This window comes from Cervus elaphus, chromosome 20 (assembly GCF_910594005.1).
Source record: "Cervus elaphus chromosome 20, mCerEla1.1, whole genome shotgun sequence".
Taxonomy (NCBI): domain Eukaryota; kingdom Metazoa; phylum Chordata; class Mammalia; order Artiodactyla; family Cervidae; genus Cervus; species Cervus elaphus.
The window spans coordinates 105,074,200-105,097,001 of NC_057834.1; the positions used below are offsets into that span (position 1 = coordinate 105,074,200).

The window sequence follows — 22,802 nt, forward strand, 5'->3', positions numbered from 1 at the left end:
ATAGAAAGCCTCAAACTCAGTATTACAAACTGATTTTATTAAAAACACTGATGGCCAAAAGAGAGAGAAACTTTCCCCCATATAAAGTGACAATATTATACTTGATTATTTAACATTTAAATAGAATCACCAGGGTGTAGGCCTGCAAGAGGGAAGTTAAGTCTGCAAATAGTATTATTAGTGATCTGTACTTATTATTATTAGTGATATGTGTGTATACGTATAGATATGTAAGTGCTCAAAATGGACTGCAGCCCATCAGGCTTCTCTGTCCATGGAATTCTCCAGGCAAGAATACTGGAGTGGGCAGCCATTCCCTTCTCCAGGGGATCTTCCTGACTCAAGAATCAAACCTGGTCTCCTGCATTGCAGGCAGATTCTTTACTGCCTAAGCCACTAGGGAAGTCCCAATAAACATTAGCTCTTTCTAATAAAACACGTATTTAAATTTTTAGCAGCATTCCAATGACAAAATAAAGGTAAATTTATCTTTTATTATTAATCAGAGTGTGGTATTACTCATGTCTAGGAAATACCTACACTGTGTTCATAGAACAGACCAGAGGAAGTAGGGACACTAAAGAAGCATTTTTTGCTCTTTATATCAGAGGTTAACCATACCTCCTGAATTCTACAAGTATTTATTAATATTTATTAGGTAAATAAAATCTATTATATATAGAAAAATCAACACAGGAAATTCTTAGGTAAGTCGTTATCTATCTACCTATATGTTTGTCTATCCGTATCCTTTGTTTCTTCTCTTCCAACTATACTTTCTGGTTTTTTTTCCCTTTGGTGAATTTAATCTCACTGCAGAATAATTTTGTTTCCTCTAAGTAAATACTTGCTTTGATGCCGCCCAATTTCATTATCTGCAAGTCAGAACTGCTTTAGGAAGGGGCTGAGTCCATGGGTGCAGAGAGCTAAATCTTTTGCTGGAATGGGATGGCATTGCACTGTACGCTTTCTGAATGTTGCCTACACATCAGTGTTCTACCTGTTTTTCAGAGATAAAGAAAGATAAGATAGTTTGAAAGGGAGGAAATGGGGACAGCGTTCACTGACGCTCCTTTAATAATGGAATGGCTGATACATCTGCTCTTGAAGCAATTACAGTGGAGGATAGTAGTCTAAGCCAACGAATCAACTCCTAAACTACGTGACTCTTAACACACTCAAGTCCTTGTAGAACTGGGTACTGGTTTAACCAGTTACCGTTCTTTTTCTGAGGTGGAAGGTTTGTCTTATCTATTTTTATATGCCTTCTATCATCTTGCACAGTGCTTTATATATAACAGATGAAAATGTGTATAATAGGCTTTCAATTTAACTTCACAGTGTCTTAAACTCACATGAACATCTCAGGTGGTGCAGTTGGTAAAGAACCCCCCTGCCAATGAGGAGACGCAAGAAGAGGCAGGTTCAATCCCTGGGTCGGGAAGATCTCCTAGAGGAGAAAGTGGCAACCCACTCCAGTATTCTTGTTGGGAGAATCCAACGGACAAAGGAGCCTGGTCAGCTACAGTCCAAGGGGTCGCAGAGTCAGATATGACTGAGTGTCTGAGTACACAGCACACATATTAATCTCACATAGCACTTCAGCATTTTGAAAAAGGGATATATATAGGTGTAAAGCTTTATGTTTACAAGTATACTTTACATTTATTAGAAACACCTTTATCTTTGTGCCACGCACAGTACTTTGCACACAGCTGGTACTTAATTAATGGTAGCTCCTGTTTTTATTATCATCTCATACGATCTTTTCAAAGCTACAAGTCAGGAAGGCTAGCTGTTTTAAAGAACCCATTGTTGACATATGAGAAAATGAAAATTCAGAGAAGTCATTTGCTAAAAATCCAAGGCTTGTTCATAACAGAAGAATTGGAGGATTTTGAATCTCAATTGTATTTTTCTCCTCTTTATAATACATGTTATTTCTCTTTTATTTAATCCCTCCCCAGCAAGCACAGGAAGATTGTTGTGGTTGGAATGAAATTTACTTGAAAGCTCCTTACAATGTGCTAAATAAGGCCACTTGATGAGCCAGCTCTTTGCCACCTAAGGCACGGGGGCTGTGCTGAAGACGGTGACAGGAACAGGAGAGGGAGGACGATTCCCCATGTAAATCGAAGGTATAAGATACACTTTTCCTTCCTGCTTTCTAGAATATTCACACAGCTTCGTTTTCAAACATGAAATAAAATATTTGGAGGCTTGGGTAATTTATTTATTCAGACGAGACAAGCTAAAATGCAGCATCTGTTTTCGTGGGAGCTTCTGTATTCACAAAATCGTGCATCTGAGTTTTCTGATGCACGTTGAGCTGCACTCATTCACTCGACGAATGCACTCAATCACTGAACAAATGTAGCAGCGCTCCGCTTCCTGAGCACTTTGCCCTCCTCAAAAGACAAGAAAAGACATGTGCGGTTCCCATCTTATTACTTATTCAGTTAGCCAACAAATCTTGATTGAATGGTTACCATGTGCCAGGTGCTTTAACTGGCTTCAGGAATACAACAGTTATTTTTTGGATGGTGCTTTACCATATATATATATGGTACCATATATCTATATCTATATATCTCTGACAAACACACATCCACACACATATAGTGTACATGCATTTACGTGGGAAGAGTATTTCTTTTCTTTTAATAGGTAACCTTTTATTAGAATATGTTATTCTCGCTCCCTTTTTTAGCTTTAAAAAATAGCCTTGATAAAGAAGATACGAACATTTTTGAAGGGTAGGTAAGGAGTGCTCATCTTGTAATATAGTTCATCTCTCACAGCCCCTTATTTGGCTGAAATTCCCTGCTAACAGAGGGTCACTAGAGAGCGAGAACCCTTGCCACTGTGGTGGTGCTCCCTGCTGCACTGGCCTCTACGTGGCAGGCGCCAATATCAAAGAGGTAATGGGAGACAATGCTGTCACACAAGGATGATTTCCCAATGCTCTACAAATGCAGAAGAAAAGCCAAGACATTGATCCTATGGCAGTGTTCTGTAACAGTGACTCTTCCTATTACAGCAGGAGACTGTGGGAGGCTTAATCATTTACCTTAATATATGCCAGTGCAACTGAGTGTCCATGATCAATGGACTATTGTTACTAGTCTGCTGCCTTTTTATTGGCATTGATAATGGGCCTCTGCTCATGTGTCTCAGCTATAAGTTTAAGCTGGTAAACTTTCCCCACTCTTACAACTGATGAATGACTATTAGCAGTCAAATTAGCACCAGCGGAGTTGGGAATCAAGTGAACTTCATATGGAATACTGAAAACTACAATGAACCAACCTAAGTCTGCAAAATGCAACTGTGTTCCTAGCAGTTGTGACACTTGAACTCTGGTTCTAAATGTCCTGGGCTTCTGGTTGACCCACTGTTTATCAATTATTCTTCTAAAAATACCTTTAAAAATGTATACCTTGACTTAATAATTGTGATAAGAACAGACAATGTATTATTATAGTGCTTAATTTTAACTTTCAAAAATGAGGACTGCTGTTCCTCTGGAAAAGGTCAGTTTTCATTCCAATCCCAAAGAAAGGGAATGCCAAAGAATGCTCAAACTACCACACAATTGCACTCATCTCACACACTAGTAAAGTAATGCTCAAAATTCTCCAAGCCAGGTTTCAGCAATATGTGAACTGTGAACTTCTGGATGTTCAAGATGGTTTTAGAAAAGGCAGAGGAACCAGAGATCAAATTGCCAACATCTGCTGGATCATCGAAAAAGCAAGAGTGTTCCAGAAAAACATCTATTTCTGCTTTATTGAATATGCCAAAGCCTTTGACTATGTGGATCACAATAAACTGTGGAAAATTCTTCAAGAGATGGGAATACAAGACCACCTGACCTGCCTCTTGAGAAACCTGTATGCAGGTCAGGAAGCAACAGTTAGAGCTGGACATGGAACAACAGACTGGTTCCAAATAGGAAAAGGAGTATGTCAAGGCTGTATATTGTCCCCCTGCTTATTTAACTTATATGCAGAGCACATCATGAGAAATGCTGGGCTGGAGGAAGCACAAGCTGGAATCAAGATTGCCAGGAGAAATATCAATAACCTCAGATATGCAGATGACACCACCCTTATGGCAGAAAGTGAAGAAGAACTGAAGAGCCTCTTGATGAAAGTGAAAGAGGAGAGTGAAAAAGTTGGCTTAAAGCTCAACATTCAGAAAACTAAGATCATGGCATCTGGTCCCATCACTTCATGGCAAATAAATGAGGAAACAGTGGCTGACTTTATTTTTCTAGGCTGCAAAATCACTGCAGTGGTGATTCCAGCAAAGAAATTAAAAGATGCTTACTTCTTGGAAGGAAAGTTATGACCAACCTAGACAGCATATTAAAAAGCAGAGACATTACTTTGCCAACAAAGGTCTGTCTAGTCAAGGCTATGGTTTTTCCAGTAGTTATATATGGATGTGAGAGTCAGACTATAAAGAAAGTTGAGTGCCAAAGAATTGATGCTTTTGAATTGTGGTGTTGGAGAAGACTTTTGAGAGTCCCTTGGACTGCAAGGAGATCCAACCAGTCTATCTTAAAGGAGATAAGTCCTGGGTGTTCATTGGAAGGACTGATGTTGAAGCTGAAACTTCAATACTTCGGCCACCTGATGCGAAGAGGTGACTCATTTGAAAAGACCCTGATGCTGGGAAAGATTGAGGGCTGAAGGAGACGAGGACAACAGAGGATGAGATGGTTGGATGACATCACTGACTCAATGGACATAAGTTTGGGTAAACTCCAGGAGTTGGTGATGGACAGGGTGGCCTGCTGTGCTGTGGTTCATGGGGTCGCCAAGAGTCGGACACGACTGAGCGACTGAACTAAACTGAACTGAACTGATGCCTTTGGGAAGAAATCTATTTCTTAAAGAAGTTTATCTCTGAAAGTTTTTAAGAAAAGAACTACAGCTAAACTTACTACTTACCAAATTTGACTTTAAAACTTTTCACTGAACCGTGCAGAACTTCCAGCATCTTGGCTAAAATAACAGTGTCTGTTAATAAAGTTTTACAATCACAAAATAATTGAAGCCATGCTAGAGTTCTGAACATTTTTCTACAGGAGAAAATTTAAGGAGTAAGAACCTCCTCTTTTCAAACACAGAATTAAATTTCACTGAAAAAGTTTTATAATTTCACATATTTTTCCACAATAAAAAATACACTTATTCTAATATTGACTGGTATGTATGTGTCAAATGCAGGAAGTGGTGCAACTGAGTAATCCATGAAACTCACTGAACCCTCAAAGGAGTCAATTTTGGGAACACAGAGAACCTGAGAAGCTTCACAGGACAGCCACAAAACTGCCTTGTAAGATATATATATATATATATATATATATATATATATATTTTAGGAAAAAAAGATATATGGAGAATACAAATTTGTGTATACCAATGACTGAAAGATTAAGAGACATCATGTATCACTTTCAAGTTTGTGAACGTTTTTCCTTTGAGGTCCAGTGGAAATCCAGTTTCACTGCCTCCTTCTGCAGACAGTGTCCCTAATTCTAAAGTCAGGTTGAACCACTCTCTCCTTTTACCCCTGTAGCATTTAATCCTGCTGGCTTTCAACCACCATGAGCTGGGAAGGTCTGTCTCCCTCAATAATCCTAACAATAGTTCATACAATTAGAGAATATTAATTTTAACAAAGGACTTAGGCACTTGGAGCAGAAGTTCAAGTTGATCATTTAACTGTCATAACTTTGTGACTTCCCTGGTGGCTCAGTCGGTAAAGAATACGTCTGCAATGCAGGAGACCCCAGATTTGATCCCTGGGTGGGGAAGATCCCTTGGAGAAAGAAATGACAACCCACTCCAGTATTCTTGCCTGGAAAATTCCATAGGCAAAGGAGCCTGGTGGGCTACTGTCCATGGGGTTGCAAAGAGTCAGACACAACTTAGAGACTAAATGGAACTGAACTTTGTGACAGGGATGGAGCAGAAACCACAGTTCCCATCTCACACATGGTGACTGACAACAGAAAAAATCTGGTTTGCCATTGAAGACAGGGACTCAATGGAGTCATCTTTGAATCTACTCTGCACTGCACACAGTCAGCACTTAATAAAGATTCAACGACTTGGTTTGACTTGAATTATATTGATTAGACGACCAGCTCTTCTTCTTCATGCACTTCAACTGGAGGAAGACGAGAGAGACAGAAGCATTTTCTTTCTTGTACTGAGGTATGAACCACACTGTGTGAGGGTCCCGTCTTCTCTGACATGTCTGAAAATAGGTAAGATTTCTGTCTATCTAGAAGAGCATTGATGGCATTCCTACTTATAGTAGGGAGAAAGCTTGGGGAGCACAACAGTGAAAGTTCAGGTTGCCTCTAGATAAGGCAAGAATTGAGTGATAAGAGCTTGCAAAAAGGAACAGTCAAGGAAGGAGCCTAGATCAGGGCTTTTCAATCACTAACATGTATAAGCACCATCCAGAGATCTTGTTAATAGTCCATGGGTCCGGGGAGGATCTGAAATTCTGTACTTCTAATAAGCTCCCAGATGATACCATGTTGCTGGTGCTTGGACCATACTTTGAGTAACAGATTAGACTTCACGTAATACAGATTGCATAGTGTCTTATATGGGTGTTAATTAAGCTACTATAGGAGAAAATTTCATATGGAAATCTGAAAATATTCAGACAAAAATCAAGAAAGTTACAGAAAACATTCTACAGAAGATTCATTACTGGAATTGTTGATATAGAGCTTCTGATAATGAATTGTCCTTTTATTTTTTAAAAAAAGCATTATCTTAAAAATCAACAAAGTATTACCTTTAGAAAAAAAGGATTTGATTCACTTAACGAAATACCCTTCGAGGTGACAGATACCTGTAATAAAATGCCATATACTACCACTTGTCAACGGGGCCCTTGGTTGAGCCTTAGCAATTGTTTGGCTTGCTTTTGTTGTTTAGTTGCTCAGTCCTGTTTGACTGTTTTGAGACCCCATGAACTGTCGCCTGCCAGGCTACTCTATTCATGAGATTTCCCAGGCAAGAATACTGGAGTGGGTTGCTGCTTCCTCCTCTAGGCGATCTTCCCAACCCAGGGACTGAACCTGTGTCTCCCTGTCTCCTGCATTGGCAGGCAGAGTCTTTACTGCTGAGCCACCGGGGAAGCCCATTGTTTTGTTTACTACTTGCTAATAATTGGATTTGACTGAATAATAGCCTACAGATTGAGAATATAGTAAACATCAATTCTGACAGAATTACTGGTGGCAAAGTCTGCTTTCAGATTTATGGAAAGCACCCAAATTCCCTGCTTTATAGGCTTCATTCATTCACTCAATCAACATTTACTGAGTACCTATTATGTGCCAGACACTGTCAGGGATGCTGGGGGTACAGCAGCAGAAAAGACAGACTCAGGCCCACTGCTCAGAGTGTATATCCAAGTAGGAGAACATAAGATAACAGGAGAAGATGGTATAAATAAAGGAAAAGTTTATGAATTATAGGATGATGGAAGAGAAACAGCAGCTATTTTAAATCACTGGAAGCCTCACTGATGATGTATTATTTGAACAAAGATCTGAATCCTGAGGATTATATGATTTTATAAGAAAAATGACAGATATCTGACTTTGTTAACAGTTAATACTGTTGGCTCATGTATTATGTCCTATGTGTATTTAATAAACCCACAATCCTTCCCTGACCTGGGTGCACGTCAAGGGTTTGGGATAAGGAAGTGGGGGGATTTTTCAAGTCTTTCTGATGAACAATTAAAAAATTTTTTACTGTTATGTTTTTAATTTCAATACAAGCCTATCACATGAGACCTTAAAATACAAGCATAAATGTTTACAGTAAAAGAGGTTACTGGGTAGAGAAGACAAAACTTACATTCCAAAATCAGAACTGAAATTTGGATTAGGGATCCCCAGGTTTACTATCTGTGTGGCTCTGGGCAAGTCACCTAACATTTATAATTCTCAGTTTTCATCTCTACAGAAGCAAGCTCACTCTACTTGCATGATTTAGGGCAATTAAAAAAAACAAAAAACAAAAAAAACTTGGTACACAGGAAGTACTTAAACAATTGTAACCATAATCTTTGCCATACATATGAAAGCACCATGCTCAGTATCTGACCCAGTGTAGGCGCCTGCCTCTTGGTTTCCTTCCTATTCATTTGCATTATCAGTTCCTCTGCAGTTTTTCATTTGTCCAGGTAAACAAGAGTTGATGGTATGTGCACTTTTGCTTGATAGAATTTCATAGGACTCATTTCATCAGTGCATGATTAGCTTCAAAGCTTCGAATCTAACCCAGTTTTGAGATAACTGGGAAACGAACTAAGTGGAGAGAACAAATGCAGCATTGTAAGAGAAGCAAAAGTCAGCTTGAGGTTGTCTGATGTTTTTAAACTAACATCATCTTTAATCTCCTATGCCCTTCTTCCCAGATAATAAGAGCTGTGCACTAAAAGTGCTGAGATAAACTAATGGGGAACAGGATACTACAAAAGACATTTGAAAGAGCCCATGTAATTTACTGCATGTCTGGTTTGTTTTACTTTCCAAAGCCTTCCTGTTGCTCCAGGAAATTTGTCTCTTCTGGCAACCTTCGGCCCTCTTTTGGCCGGGGAGCGCTGAAAAAGCATTTGAGGGCAGGTAAACAGATGCGAAGCTTTCTAAGTGGAGGAGTAAGCACAGGCCTTGCTTCCTGGGTCACATCTGAGACATAAACAAAGTATCCTTTAGTACTAGCTTGTGAGAATTATTCCAAATGTAGGCAACCAAGAGGCTGCTGGCCTTCAGATATGCATAAACTCCCAACACGTTCTGACGGTAATTTACATGTGTGGACCACTAAAAGCCTCCTACTCAATGAACTGTATCCCTGGGGAGATGCTAGGCCTGGATCAGTGTGGGAACAACATAAGGGTGTCCTCTGTGCCAAAAAGGGGATTGGGCTAGATGGAAAATCCCCCAAAAGGACCATCTGGCAGCATAAATTATCCATTTAAAATGGCTGGTGTGAATTACTGACACCAAAGCCACCAGGAACATGTACAACATCCTTCAGTTGAGTTTTAATGTCCCCTCAGGCCCTGTTTCAATTATGACTTCCTATGCTGAATATGGACAAATGTAAATTTATCCACTGTCCCCTCCCACCCCCTGCATATATACCATGAAACTGCATTTTTCAACAATGAAACAGCAATAGAGAACGGAGCATCAGTCCAGGAATACAGTAAAACTGTGAGGGATTTCTCTAAAAGTATAAATTTTTTTTCTTAGAGAACCCCCCCTTCAATTAATTATATGCTTACACTATATGTGTGTGTATATATATATACACACACATATATATAGCATGTGTGTGTATATATATAGTATAATATGTAGTGTAATTACCGTGTGTGTGTATATATATGTGTGTGTATATGTGTGTGTGTGTGTGTATATATATATATATATATATATCCTCCCAAAAAGGATTTAGCCATTAGACTTTAGTTATTTAATGACCATAAGGGATACAGTTATTCAAATGTTAAAATTTATGATCAGTTGAATCATAACATGCAGAAGAGAGGAACAGAATTACTCTGAATAAAAGAGTCACTAGGTCAACATATTCTATATTCAACCTACTCCCACAGCCCCCACATAGACCCAAAGGAATCTACTTAAGGATCCAAAAGACAGTCTCCTGGTAGAGGAGCTTCATATACATCAACACACAAAAAAGCAGCTCAGTCTGTGTAAAACCAAGTTAGTATGACCCTCAAGCATAATGTCCTAAACCTATATATTTTGATTCTCACTTTCATAGAAGCAGGTAAACTGGCCAGGACTTTAACTGGCCTTTTAAAAAGGGTTCAAAGAACATCTAGATCTTTTAATTTTTTAACAGCACACAAGCTTCTCATTGGCACTATCCTGAGGTCGTGCTAATGTGCATTTGGCAGCACGGGTGGTCAGCACGTTCATTTAGGCCACAATGTATTTCTTGACTGCTATCAGCAAATTGGCATGGATCTCAGTGTGGGGTGAGCTGATGTGTAGCCCTCTGTAGAAGACCCATCACATCCTGAGCACCATGTTGATGATACTTAGAAAACGGCGGCACCAGAGGCTAAACTCCATCCTTATGCCTCCCGTATCACCACATAATGATCTTCTTATGTGTCTGTTCTCCACCCCAACTGTGAATTCCTTGAAAGCAGGAGCCACAACCTTCTCATTCAGCTTTGAGTTCCCAGAACCAGGCATAGTGCCTCATCCACAAAAGAGTTCCCAGTGAAACCGTGAGTGAATGAATGGATGAGTTAGGTAAAAAGATTAGGTAGAAGGGAGGCAAAATGAAATCTTTGCATTTTGGTAAAGGGAACAAGATAAAAGACTCAGCTAGTGGGGACCAAGGTTTTATTTTTAATTATCATACAGTAAAACTGCCTAGGGGTTCAGAAGTGGAAGGCATGCATTTCTATTAATATGAATGTTAACGCATGTATAGATTCTTGTAACCACCACCACAATCAGGATACAGAACAGTTCCATCATCCCCCAAGCCTCTGCTGTGTTGCTTCCTACTATAGTCGCACTCTCTGAAGATTCTCTTTAGATATGTTAGGGGGAGAGAAAGGAGTTAAGATTGAAGGTGAAGGGGTTCAGAGACTTTCTCAGTGCTTGTTTTTGCAGGGAATTACTCTGAGGCAAGAATTGGGAAGATCTTTTCAAACTTACTGTGCTAGGTATAATTCTTAGTTGGGTTATGTATATTACCTTATTTAATTCTCATACCTACTATTATTGACAGATGATAAAAATGGGGACACTTGGTCTCAGAGAGGTTAGGTGGTTTGCCCATTATTACACAGCCAGCAGAAGCGGAGCCAGGATTACACTCAGCCTGTCTTTTTCCAAAGCCCATTCTCTACATCATTAGACTTTGCATATTGAGAAAGGTACCAGAGAGATTCTCCCTTGCCAATCTGGAGGTTATAGGCGCTGAGAAAAGTTTCAAAAGGCTTCTGATATCAGAATTAGTCACATTGCTCAAGACTCCAGAGTCAGGACTAAACTACCCCAGGAGGTTAGACTAGCAGTCATCATTTGCTTAGTTCACGAAAGATAGACATAAAGATAGCTGTTCCTTTTATTTTTATTTTCTCTTTTAGCTGTTCCTTTTAAATAGAAAAAGAATTGTGATGACAAAGCATATTTAAAAGTTTCCTCATTTTATAAAAATCCAAGTGCAAGCTGCTGCACAGGGAGCCCTTCTTTCTTCTCTAATGCTACTGATGCAGTTGAAAAAGTTGATGGATTTTTATTTTGATTATTAAAAGATAAAACCAAACCCAAAAGGCAATTAGCATAAAATGAAAGCAAAGGCAAATGGAACGCTGGATTGCGGTGCAGTGAAAACATCTCCGAGTAGAAAACCCTACACACCATTCTCAATCTTTCATCTCAGCTGAATGGCATCCTTGCACTGCCATCCTTTCATAAAAGCAGCAGTCAGGTACAAACACATGTTCATGTGGAGAAAGTCAGAAAGTCCACTGCTCTGAGCTCACTCCCTTCGCTTTCTGCCTGGCGTCGCTCCCTCCTCCCCACCACCCCCCCACCACATCTTAGACTTCACAGTGGCTGCCTGCCCTGCTTACCTGGCTCCACTTCATGCCACCCGCTGGACTGGCTTCCGCTCCCCGGGGAGCGCCCTTGGCCTGTGTAAAATGGCTCTTCACCAGGACTGTCCATTTCATCCTCCACAGACTTGAGGCGCTTCGTGGAGCTGAAATAACAAACGGGTACATGTTTAAAAGCCATCCAAACCACCCTTCCCCTGGACGTGGCATCTCTGGTGGAAAGAAAGCCAAGGGAGGAAGCAATTGGGTAACTCAGTGTAGTTTCGTGGGCTTCTCTGGGCTCCTGTTCAGTTCAGTGAGTCACTGGATGGAGAACAAACTCTTGGGTGTATGTTGTTCCAAGTGTCTGGGTTTGGTTTTTATTGTCACTTGAGTTGCTGCTGCTGCCACATCCGGTTCCTTTTTCCTTTGAGGAACTGCTGGCTGGCTCCGTCTCCTGTCTCCACCTGGAAGACTGGGTAGTAAGCCCACATGTGTATCTCCCAGAGTGTTAGCTGGGGCGTTGCCATCAGCAATGATCCTAGACATCTACTCAACCCCTCTGGCACCCCAGGAAGGAGAAAAATCAGGGCACACAACCCTTGAAGAAAATCCTGAATTGCCTTTTGTTGTTTTTTTGCCATATTTTCTCATCTTCTACTTAGATCTCTTCATTTAAAAAATATTTATTGCACAGTGACAATACCTTCCTTCTACTTTTGTCTCATTCGTTCACTGTTTTATCTCTAGTGCCTAGATTGGGACCTGGCCTCCTGTCACTGTGCAGGCTCTAGAGATAAAATGGTGAACCAAGACAAAAGTAGAAGAATTCTACTTATTCTCCTTGTGAGAATAAGGGATACGGAAAAAAGAGTGGCCCAGTGACTTGCATGCCACTTCTCTACAAGGAAATTACCAAAAATGAAGTTCTATGCCATCAAGTGGGGATGTTTTAGTTTTGGAGAAGTATGGTTGGGAAATCTCCAGAATATATTCTATTTCTTCCAGTTAAAGAACTGAGGTCTTTTTCTCCCAATTTGAGGTTACAAGAGTTAAAAGGTAGTGAAATGCTACATGCTGCTAATGTTGTTCTAATTGTATTAACTGATTATGTAACTAACATACCAGAAGGAGTAGATTTCATACCTGGTGTGAGTACTAGATGAGTAATCTCTTCCTCACATGTCAGGTACAGAATATTTAACATATGTTCATTCATCAAACATTTATTGTGCACCACCCACATGCCAGGCACAGTGCTAAAGGCTAGAATATTGAAATGAATAAGATATAACTCCTGTCTTCATGGGGTTTACAATCTCATGGATGAAGAACAAGAGGTAAACAAAATTGTGCAAAGAGAAATACAGGTATGATGGTGGAACCACATAGAGGTTATAGTGGGCTCCTTGATGGAGGAAGAAAACAATGATACACAGAGAAGGTCGGGAAATGATGCCCAGAGGAGATGGTTCCTGACCTGTCTGTAAGAGAGGGGGTTAGGAGACGGGGCAGAAAGAAGAACAGGGCAGGGACAGGTTATTATTCAGCTGATGCACTCCTGAGGCAGCCATTCTGGATTTTAAGATACTGAAATACTTTATCAACTGGCAAAGTGCCACTCTCAAGCTCCTCATGTTTGCCCCAACTTTGTCACCCCATCTTTGGCCCAGGACAGCCTCATGATCCCAAACCTAAAGGGTTAAGGTATGGCACATTAGAGGCATTCCAGGCTTTGGCACTGTGGCAGGGCAGGTCTGTCCTAACAGGTATGCTCCTATCACCCAGGTTATTAGCCATTCCCAACATCACTCCAGGAGGGAGGTGCATGTCAAGCAGAAACAATACCACAAGCAGTGTGGGACACTCGCAGAGAGCTGACAGGTGTTTACTATGGTTAACGTGGCAGGAGAAAGATGGGGTGAAGGTGATAGACGATATTGTATGTCTGGACTTTATCCTACAAGCAACAGAGGCTTCCTGAATAGATCTAAACAGGAAGTGACGTCAGGGTCATCTGTCAGAAAAGTCATTCTGGTAGTTGCAGAGATGACGGCTTTTGAAAAGCTAAGGGAAAAGAAGGGAACAGAACCTCCCCCCGGGAGACAGTTAAGAGGCCACTGCAGCCATCCAAGTAAAAAACTGAGGAAGGCCCAGTTCAACATACGAAATTCTAGTTACTGAAGTCGCCATTCCAGGAGTGTTAGCCTTTAAGCTCTATTCTAATGAAAGCTAAATCGCAGGAAAGCAACAGACCTATAGCATGCTAGCTTAGTATCCAAAGAAACAAACCTCTAATGACTTATTTAATGTCCTTTGCTTGGCTTTCCTTGAAGTTTAATGAAAAAGAGCCACTCAAATAATTTTTCTGTATTTTATGTAAAACTGCATCGAACAGAAGTACTTTATCAAAGAACATACACAAAAAAATTCCTACTACATAAAACCAGAAAAAAATGTGTATCTTTAAAAGAATTTCTAGTTTCCTTTTATTAGAAAAGATACATTACATAACCTAGTGCTTTCCCTTCTTGCCTTGGAAACCAGGAATCTTAGGGCTAAATGTAAGGAATAACTCTGGGTTCAGGTTCCTGATATAAGAGTCTCTCCTATCTTTCCACACGGTTTCTGCCCTCTCTGTATTTAATATTATCTGTTGTATTTTTTAAATTGAAAGCCACTTGAAATAATTTTAGTTAGAAGTTGAAAGAATACAAATTGGAAACAGAATAAATATTTTCTTATGTTCCCTGGCAAATGAAAGGCAAGACCTACATTCTCTGATGGGAGCTTGAGATCTGTGGAGAAGGAGATTATCAAGATTTTTTTTTTTAAATCTCTAGTGCCTATCACAGTATCTGACTAATAACAGATGCTCAAACACTGCTGAATTGGGCTACAGATTTAGAAACAGTCACATGAGTGCTTGTGACAAGGATTCGCCCAAGTGTCACGATTCAATGAGATCCACTCAAAAGGCCAACTTCATTACCTGTCCTCCAAGTATCAATATTTTTCTGAGTTTCTAATGCTTTTGATTTCCTTGGTGTCCTCTAGAATAAAATGCAAATACACATGCATTAAGAGTTAGTTACTCAATTGCATTCGACTCTTTACGACCCCATGGACTGTAGCTTGCTATGCTCCTCTGTCCATGGAATTCTCTAGGCAAGAATATCCGATTGGGTCGGTAGCCATTCTCTTCTCCAGGGGATCTTCCTGACGCAGGGAGATTCTTCATCATCTGAGTCACTAAGGAAGCCCTACTCATGTGGTTATTAAATCCTAAAGGTGAGAGAGTCTATAGATATTAGCTGACCCTTCAGTTTGAAAGCAAGGACTGTTAGGGGTTGACACAGGATAAATGTTGGGAAGGTGGAGATACAGGCTAGAGGAGAGAACACATCCAGGAGGGAAGAAAACTAGAAGTGCCAGAAGTGATGGGTGGAGGGCTTCCAGGACAAAGTTTACTGACTTCATAAACCTGACAGCTGGTTTATCTTGATGAAGTTCTTTGGGATAAGAAAAGTATATTTTATCCCAAGTTTTACATTACCCCTTCTATGATTTTGAACATATTTATTGGAAGGAATACAGAAGCTACAGTTAATGATATGAATCAGTCATTACTTTTGTCCCTTTTTTTTTTTTTTTTAATTTTGGCCGTGCTGCACGGCATACAGTATCTTAGTTCCCCAACCAGGGATGGAACCCGTGCCCTCTGCAGTGGAATCTCAGAGTCCTAACCACTGGACAGCCAGGGAACCCCCAGTTATTAATTCTGGCTTCTTGCTCTTGACTATCTAACACAAATTTTATTCTCCCAGAAACACTTGAGGGACACAGGAAAGGACCAGTAAGGTCTCTACACAAGAAGGAGGATAAATACTCTTTTAAGTAATGATACACCATCTCTTCTTGGGTGTGGAATTTGTTCTGTCTTTAGCATTACTACCTAGAAATTAAGGGAAGACTATTAACTTCGTTTCAAATATTTGCTTAATTCCTACTATGTGCAAAGCCTAGATGCTTTATCTTGTCCCTAAAGAACAGCAAAATGCCTCTTCCCTGAGTGTTCCTAATGCTTTGAAGTAAAAATCTTCATTCACTCGTCAGTCTATATCGTGAGACTGCAAAGCTCCTGTTACTTGACTTTACATCCATAATGCCTTACAGATCTCATATCCTTGGGACTTAATACGTGTTTGCAGCTGAACTGGAAGAGTTTGGCAGGGGTCCCCAACCACCGTGTTGTGGAACAGTACCTCCTGTCAGATCAACAGCAGCATTAGATGAGAAATAAAGTGCACGATAAATGTCATGTGCTTGAATCATCCCAACCACTCCCCCCACCCCAATCCGTGGAAAAACTGTCTTCCTTGAAACTGGTCCCTGGTGCCAAAAAGGTTGGGGACCACTGCTCTAAGGGATCTGCAGTCCAGAAGGGGTGGCAGGAACTGCACATACCTCCAAGATGATAATAATAATTCAAAATAGCAAATGCTAACTGTCCATGAAAAGTAGAGATGCCAGATAATCCCTTCTGGGGGCTTCCTGTTGTTCCTTCCTGAAAGAGTGAGACCCATTCCTAAGAGGATTCAGTGTCAAAATAGCATGGTTTTAAAGTTCCAGTAACTCCAAGTTTGGTCTTGGAGCTCCAAGTTTGGTCACTTGGTCTGTGACCTTGGGCAAGTTACTTAACTTCTCTGAGTTGTGGGCTGACCCATTGTTACCTGCAACAGTCTGTACTGTAAAATTACTGTGAAGATAAACTCCTATCAGGTATGTAAAGCACCTAATACAGTGGCTGCCACAGAGCAGGTGACCAATTAATACTGGCACAGCATAAACAAAGACTGATTGGTTGATGAACTTTTCTATATAGAAATCTGGGGTATTCCTCTGGGCACAGTTCCTCAACTATACACAGATAATTCTGCTGAGTCTATATATTTAAAGAATAATTTTAAAAGAATCATCTTAGGAGAGCCTAATGAGAGCAAAACAAACATATTACCAAGTTATTAACTACTGATGCTGTGTATAACTACTGCCTTATCAGGGTTAGCTATTTGCAGAATATGGGAAGGACACTAGCTTTTTAAAATACGTTAAGAACCAGGCAGAACAGAAAGTTGAAACAAAAGGCAAAAAACAGCTGGAGAAGCTGGGATGTCCATGGTACATGCACAGAGCACATATGAAAAACAAACAATCAACTTTTAAATTAATCACTAACCACAAGTATTTGCAAAGCTTTTTTATGTTGACTAAGTGTAGTTACACACAATGTCCCTTCCATCAGCAAACATTCAAAATCCTCAGAATGTATTAATACCTGAATATGTTCAAAATCTCATTCTTTTGTTATAAATGTTTTCCTTGCGGGGGGTGGGGGGGGGTGGATGGTGCTGGAGACAACTTTTTTATACCCCAGTGAACTAGGGGGTACATTTAAATAACGTGAAAGATGATGGTAGGATTTGGTGGTTATATTTGGGAAAATACTGTTTCTTTAACTGTCTTCAAGTTATTGGTAATGACTAAGATGATAATTTTTTTAAGTAATGATGGTTAAAATACATAAAGTCAAGGTAAAAATGAGTCTCTATCAGGGAAAATTTCTATCATCTGGACATTGTTTTAAATCCTAATACACTTGCTTTAGGAGGAATATACCTTTGTCAAATGTTTTTCTGCAAAGTACACAAACATTAAAGATCGTTCTGCACCATTCTTTTCTTTGTTGTCACAGTCCAGTGCTAAAGCCAATTTGTAAAAGAATTCTGTGGGTTTAATGCCTAATCCCTTTCCCTCTGGTACAGGTTATCTGGAGACAACAGGATCTTGCAAAATGCTTCATTCTGATTTTGGCTTTGTGACCTCAAGGGGATCAAGCACCCTGGAATTGTTATCTGGTTGTGTTCTTTTAGCTTTACTCTTTTAAAGGTCTCCCGTGCAACAGTGCTTGTGATCTGGCCCCACAATGCTGTCGGGCTGCATTTGCTTTTACATCTTCACACTAGGATATCAAATAGTTGCATCTCTCAGAGCAACTCCAATAGACCGGATTTTGAGAACTTTCAGGGCGCAGACGTAGGAAAAGAGCTGAAACTCAGCAGTAACGTTTGCTGTGGGCATGGAGACTGGGACTGTTGTCCCAGGGCCAACTTTCTGCCAAACTAGCCAAAACACTTCCCTAGTCAAGCCTTGTCCTTAATTTTCTGAGGACATGCTATTTTCATACTCCATCCTGCCTCTATGTCTTTGCTCATATCTTCACCCCACCCAGAACACCATTCCATGACTTTCCATCTCATTAATTCCGATTAATGCTTACAGTTTACAGCTGAACACAAGTCGCTCATTTTGGATAAAGCTGTCTTTAACTATTTTCAGCCCATGCCACAGAACTGACTGACTGCTGTGTAAGTGTGAGTTTGCATGTATATATGTGTATGTGTGTGTATATATGTGTGTGTGTGTGAGTTTATGCTGTTGTTTAGTTGCTAAGTCATGTCCGACTCATTTGCAACCCCATGGGCTGCAGCCTACAGGCTCCTCTGTCCATGGGAATTCCCAGGAAAGAATACCAGAGTGGGTTGCCATTTCCTTCTCCAGGGAATTTTCCTGACTCAGGGATGGAAACTACATTTCCTGAATTGGCAGGTGGATTCCTTATCACTGAGATACCTGGGAAGCGCCCCTCCTCCCCCGTACACATAGGCATGCTGCCTTGTGCATCTGCTCTCTCTCCTCAGTGACACTGAAAATCCATTAGGGCTGAACCCACTTCTGCTATCTATTACCAGAGGCACGCTGCTAAGTGTCCAGTAGGCCCAGAGTTACACATCAAGGTGTGTAGACTATGAAGGTTGACCGCTTTCAGAGCCAACAGTAACGTTACCTGGTAGACGACGTGCTGGGTAAAGACCTCCTCATTGCTCCTGGGCTCATGCTGTAGTAGGAAGAACTTTCTAAATCTGAGAGAGAAAAATTGGGACCAGTTCCTGCAGCTATTGGTGCTAGAATTAAAAAAAAAAAGAAAGGAATATCAGGTAAGGTCTGTGAATAAAAGACCAATGAGAGCATATTTCAGTGTTACATTTAACACATTTTATATTTGAATTTATATGGTTAGCTTATCCAAATTTATCAGTAATGAACTCAGACCTTAAAAGAATTCTGACAATAAAAATCCTCTGCATCAGAAGGACATATATTTTTTATAACACACCTTTCATCTTTCCTCTTTTTTTTGTAATGGTAAATTGTCACTAAGGTTGCCATATTCCTGGATGCTTCTAACAAAAATACCTTCACATTTTGGTCTGCTACCTTTCTTGAATGACCAGCATTCCCTGGGTTTTTCTAGCTTTGTGTGATCCTGATAGCTTCCACACATCTGTATTTTGGAATTAGTTCTGAATTGCAAATTCATCTTTTGCAGGTCACCCAATCCCAATTTCACGCAATGAGAACGTGTGATTTCCCCTTACTCCCAAACACCTCAGCACCCTGCATACACCTTTACTGTCTGTCCCACCTTCCAGTTCAGGCAAGGTCCTCAAACTATGGTCCCTGAGCCATAATTTTTGTAGATAAAGTTGTACTGGGGTAGCCTCACCCCTTCATTTACATATCATCTCTGCTTCCACATTGCAAGGGCAGAGTAGCTGTGACAGAGCCCATATGGTTCACTATGCTGAAAATATTTATATAGGAAAATTTGTCGACCTCTGATTCAAGGGACTGTTAAAAATAACTTTGACTACACATGATTTTCAGGGCTGACCCTTGAGTGAGATGTGATTCTCTGCACTTTTTATATGTCCTGGAGCCTCTAGATATCCTGTTTACAGGAGTAGCTTAATAAATATTTTAAAATGAATAAATAACATCTACCAATCTTAAAAGACAATTCTGTGTAAAATTAGTGGTGTAATTATATACATGCAAGTAATCTGTTCTTTTGAAAGATTATACAAGGCGGGAGCAATAGATGCATTTTTTTTTTTTTTCTGTATCAAGGCATTAGTTTGAGAGTTTTAAAGCCCATAGAAGTGGATATATAAATAAATTAAATAGAGGCTCATATCCATAAGAAGAAAGGATAATTAGGAAAATCATGAACCAGGGACTTCCACTCTTTCAACCAATGATTACTGAGAGTCTGCTACTGCCAAGAATTATGCTGGGTAAGGAAGACACTTAAATGAATGACATGGTCCCTACCCTGAAACAGCTCTAGAGAGTTAGGCTGACAGATTAATTTCAATACAGTCCGATAAGTCCTTTGCTAGAGTTATTCCTAAATTGATATGGCTGCATAGAAGTGGGTATCTAGCTCAGCCAAGGGATAAGAGATTCAAGGGAGTAAAAGGGCCTCAGCAAATGTGAGGCCTGGGAAGAATGTTAAAAGGACAAGTAGGATTTATCCATTAGAGGAATGGAGGCATTCTAGGTAGAGGGAATAGCATTTATACAGGTAAGAGAACATAAAATGTGTATTGGATTATAATAACTTGGTAGGATGTGGTATATTAACAATACATGGGGAAAGAGGGGAGATTTAAGGTCAGGTGGTAAAGAACTCGCTTGCCAATGCAAGAGATATGGGTTCAATCCTTGGGTCAGGAAGACCCCCTGGAAAAGGAAATGGCAACCCACTCCAGTAGTCTTGCCTGGGAAAGTCCATGGACAGAGGAGCCTGGTGGGCTACCGTCCATGGGGTTGCAAATGAGTCAGACATGACTTAGCAACTGAAAAAAAACAATAACAATATGAAGGGTAGGTAGATTCCTTTAAGGAATATGAATTTGAGTTCAGTCAGTTCTCAAGTTTATAAGCTATGAAGCTCTTATTACACTCCAGTATAATGGAACTGTTGGGGTTATGCTGCTAGTATCTAATACAATCCCTTACACTAGGACGCAGTCAGTAAGCATTGGTCAAATGTAATTGATTGTTAGTCAAAGGAAAACCAACAAAGTGCAGGAATGCTATTGTCAAATCTGTACTTACAAATTAGACACGCCACCTGTCAGGAGGGTAAGTATGGGGTGGGGGGTGGGGCAACTGAAGAATATAATCAATAAAACCAGGGAGAGTCCAAGGGATAGAAAGGAGGAGCCTGGAGACAGCTGTTTAGGAGCTGAAATTGAGAATGTGTATTGACTTCTGGAGTGTGGTAATAGTGGGAAAGAGGGGTACAGGATAATTCCTAGGACAGATGCCTGGGAAACTGGGGAGATTGTGAAGCCATAATAAAACTATGGAATTAAGAAACAGCATGAGGGGCAAAGCAATTTCTAAAATAAACACTTAGTTGTTTGATAATGGCAATGGCTAGACCTTAATCACAACTATCATTCTATAAAAATAGTCACTGCTAAGAAATAGAAAATACTGAAATTCGCATAGACTTTCTGAAATTCAAACACATCTCTCAACGACAGGCTCTAATTGAGGAAGGTCTTTACTTCAAAAACAAATGGTTAGGCTTGACAATGAGTGTAAACAGAGTTCTAATGAATAATTTTGCTAGTCATTCCCTAATTTGCTTTTTATATCAAACTTATTTGCATAATTTCCCCTTTGATTTCATAATACTTTATGCCTTAAATAGGCCATGGGGTGCAGAGGGGATTGCTGTAATGGGGGCATGGTTCACCCATGACCCCTCTTAGCAGCCTGGCACATAATAGGTGGGTTTTTCTGTTTTTTGTTTTAATTTATTTGGCCGCACTGGGTCTTGGTTGTGGCACACGAGTTCTTCCATCATTCCTTGCAGCATGCAGGATCTTTTTGAGTTGCAGCATTCGAACTCTTAGCTGTGGCATGTGGGATATAGTTCCCTGACCAGGGATCGAATCCAGGCCCCCTGCCTTGGGAGTGCAAAGTCTTAGCTACTGGACCACCAGGGACGTCCCTTAATAGGCACTTACAGTTTGTGCCTTCATGGAGCTTAGAGATTGCCATCTCTTATTAACTAAAAAAGAGGATACGACTGGATTTAGATTTTCTTCACAAGTTTCAAGATGGGGTTGGTTGAGGCTTCAGCTGGATGGAGCACTGTGGAAACTGCATGACCCTACTCCTTCCTCTTGAAAGGAAACACAGAGCAAAATGTAAGGAAGATGGACTTGACTCAACGAAAGAAGTCTGAGGCCCGCTCTCTGCTGGTGAACATCCAGTTGCTCTTACATTTAACATTTTATCTATCATGCTCTAGGGCTTCCTGGGTGGTGCTAGTGGTAAAGAACCCACCTGCCAATGCAGAAGACATAACAGACGTGGATTCCATCCCTGAATTGGGAACATCCCCTGGAGAAGGGAATGTCAATCCACTCCAGTATTCTTGCCTGGAGAATTCCATGGCCAGAGGAGCCTGGTGGGCTACAATCCGTAGGGTCACAGAGAGCTGGACATGACTGAGGTGATTTAGAATGCATACACATAATCATGTTCTACTCTAGAAAATGTGTTTTGCCTTGATTATATTTTTAAAATGTCAAGGGAGCCAGAATAGGTGAAGGAAGAAGAATACTCGTGTGCATATGGTTATGTCCACTTCTCAGAGAGAATAAAAAAATAATTAAGCCCACAGAAATGCTCCTTAACTTGCCTGCGTTATTTCCTTCCTGTGAGCTGCTTAGTACATTGTAGCTGTAATCTAACAACAACATTGGGTGTCCTGGCGGCATGTGACACCTCCCATAGCACCTACTGATTTCTGGTGAATAACATCAGGATTTGGCAAACTGATTATGTCTTGAGTTTTAAAACCTCACTAAATTTCTGAAATGAGACTGGGTTTCACACCTGGGTTACATAATCCTAGTAACTCACAGATCCAAATTCTGCTTTCTTCAAAAGAGTCTTGTAAGCAAACATCGTCTAGTCCCGTCTGTGTGTATGTTTGGTATGCATGTCAGCTTATGGGAGTGGATTCTGATTCAGTGAAACTGTGACAGTCAAACAGAAAGGCTTTTTTATACCTGAGGGTAGAGGTCATGGTCAAAGTATCATTGCAATGCACTGGATATTCTCAGTGCCTCTAATCTGGGGAACAGGAAGAGTCTTGCCAAGTCACTAACAATTCAAAAGGTGGGCTTTTGGTAGGTTTTTCTGAGTACCTGGGGGCTCATGTTTTGAGA

At 40.4% G+C, this 22,802-nt stretch overlaps 1 protein-coding gene across 4 annotated transcripts in view; it reads right to left on the minus strand.

The window, feature by feature from the left end:
• Positions 1-22,802, minus strand: part of NFIA (nuclear factor I A) — a 396,317-nt gene that overhangs the window by 101,879 nt on the left and 271,636 nt on the right. For all 4 annotated transcript variants that reach the window (XM_043877837.1, XM_043877836.1, XM_043877838.1 and 1 more), the window contains exons 5-6: positions 18,551-18,668; positions 11,683-11,810 (exon numbers count right to left, since the gene is read on the minus strand). In XM_043877837.1, the coding sequence (XP_043733772.1) occupies positions 11,683-11,810; positions 18,551-18,668 (246 nt within the window). The remainder of the gene's footprint in view (positions 1-11,682; positions 11,811-18,550; positions 18,669-22,802) is intronic.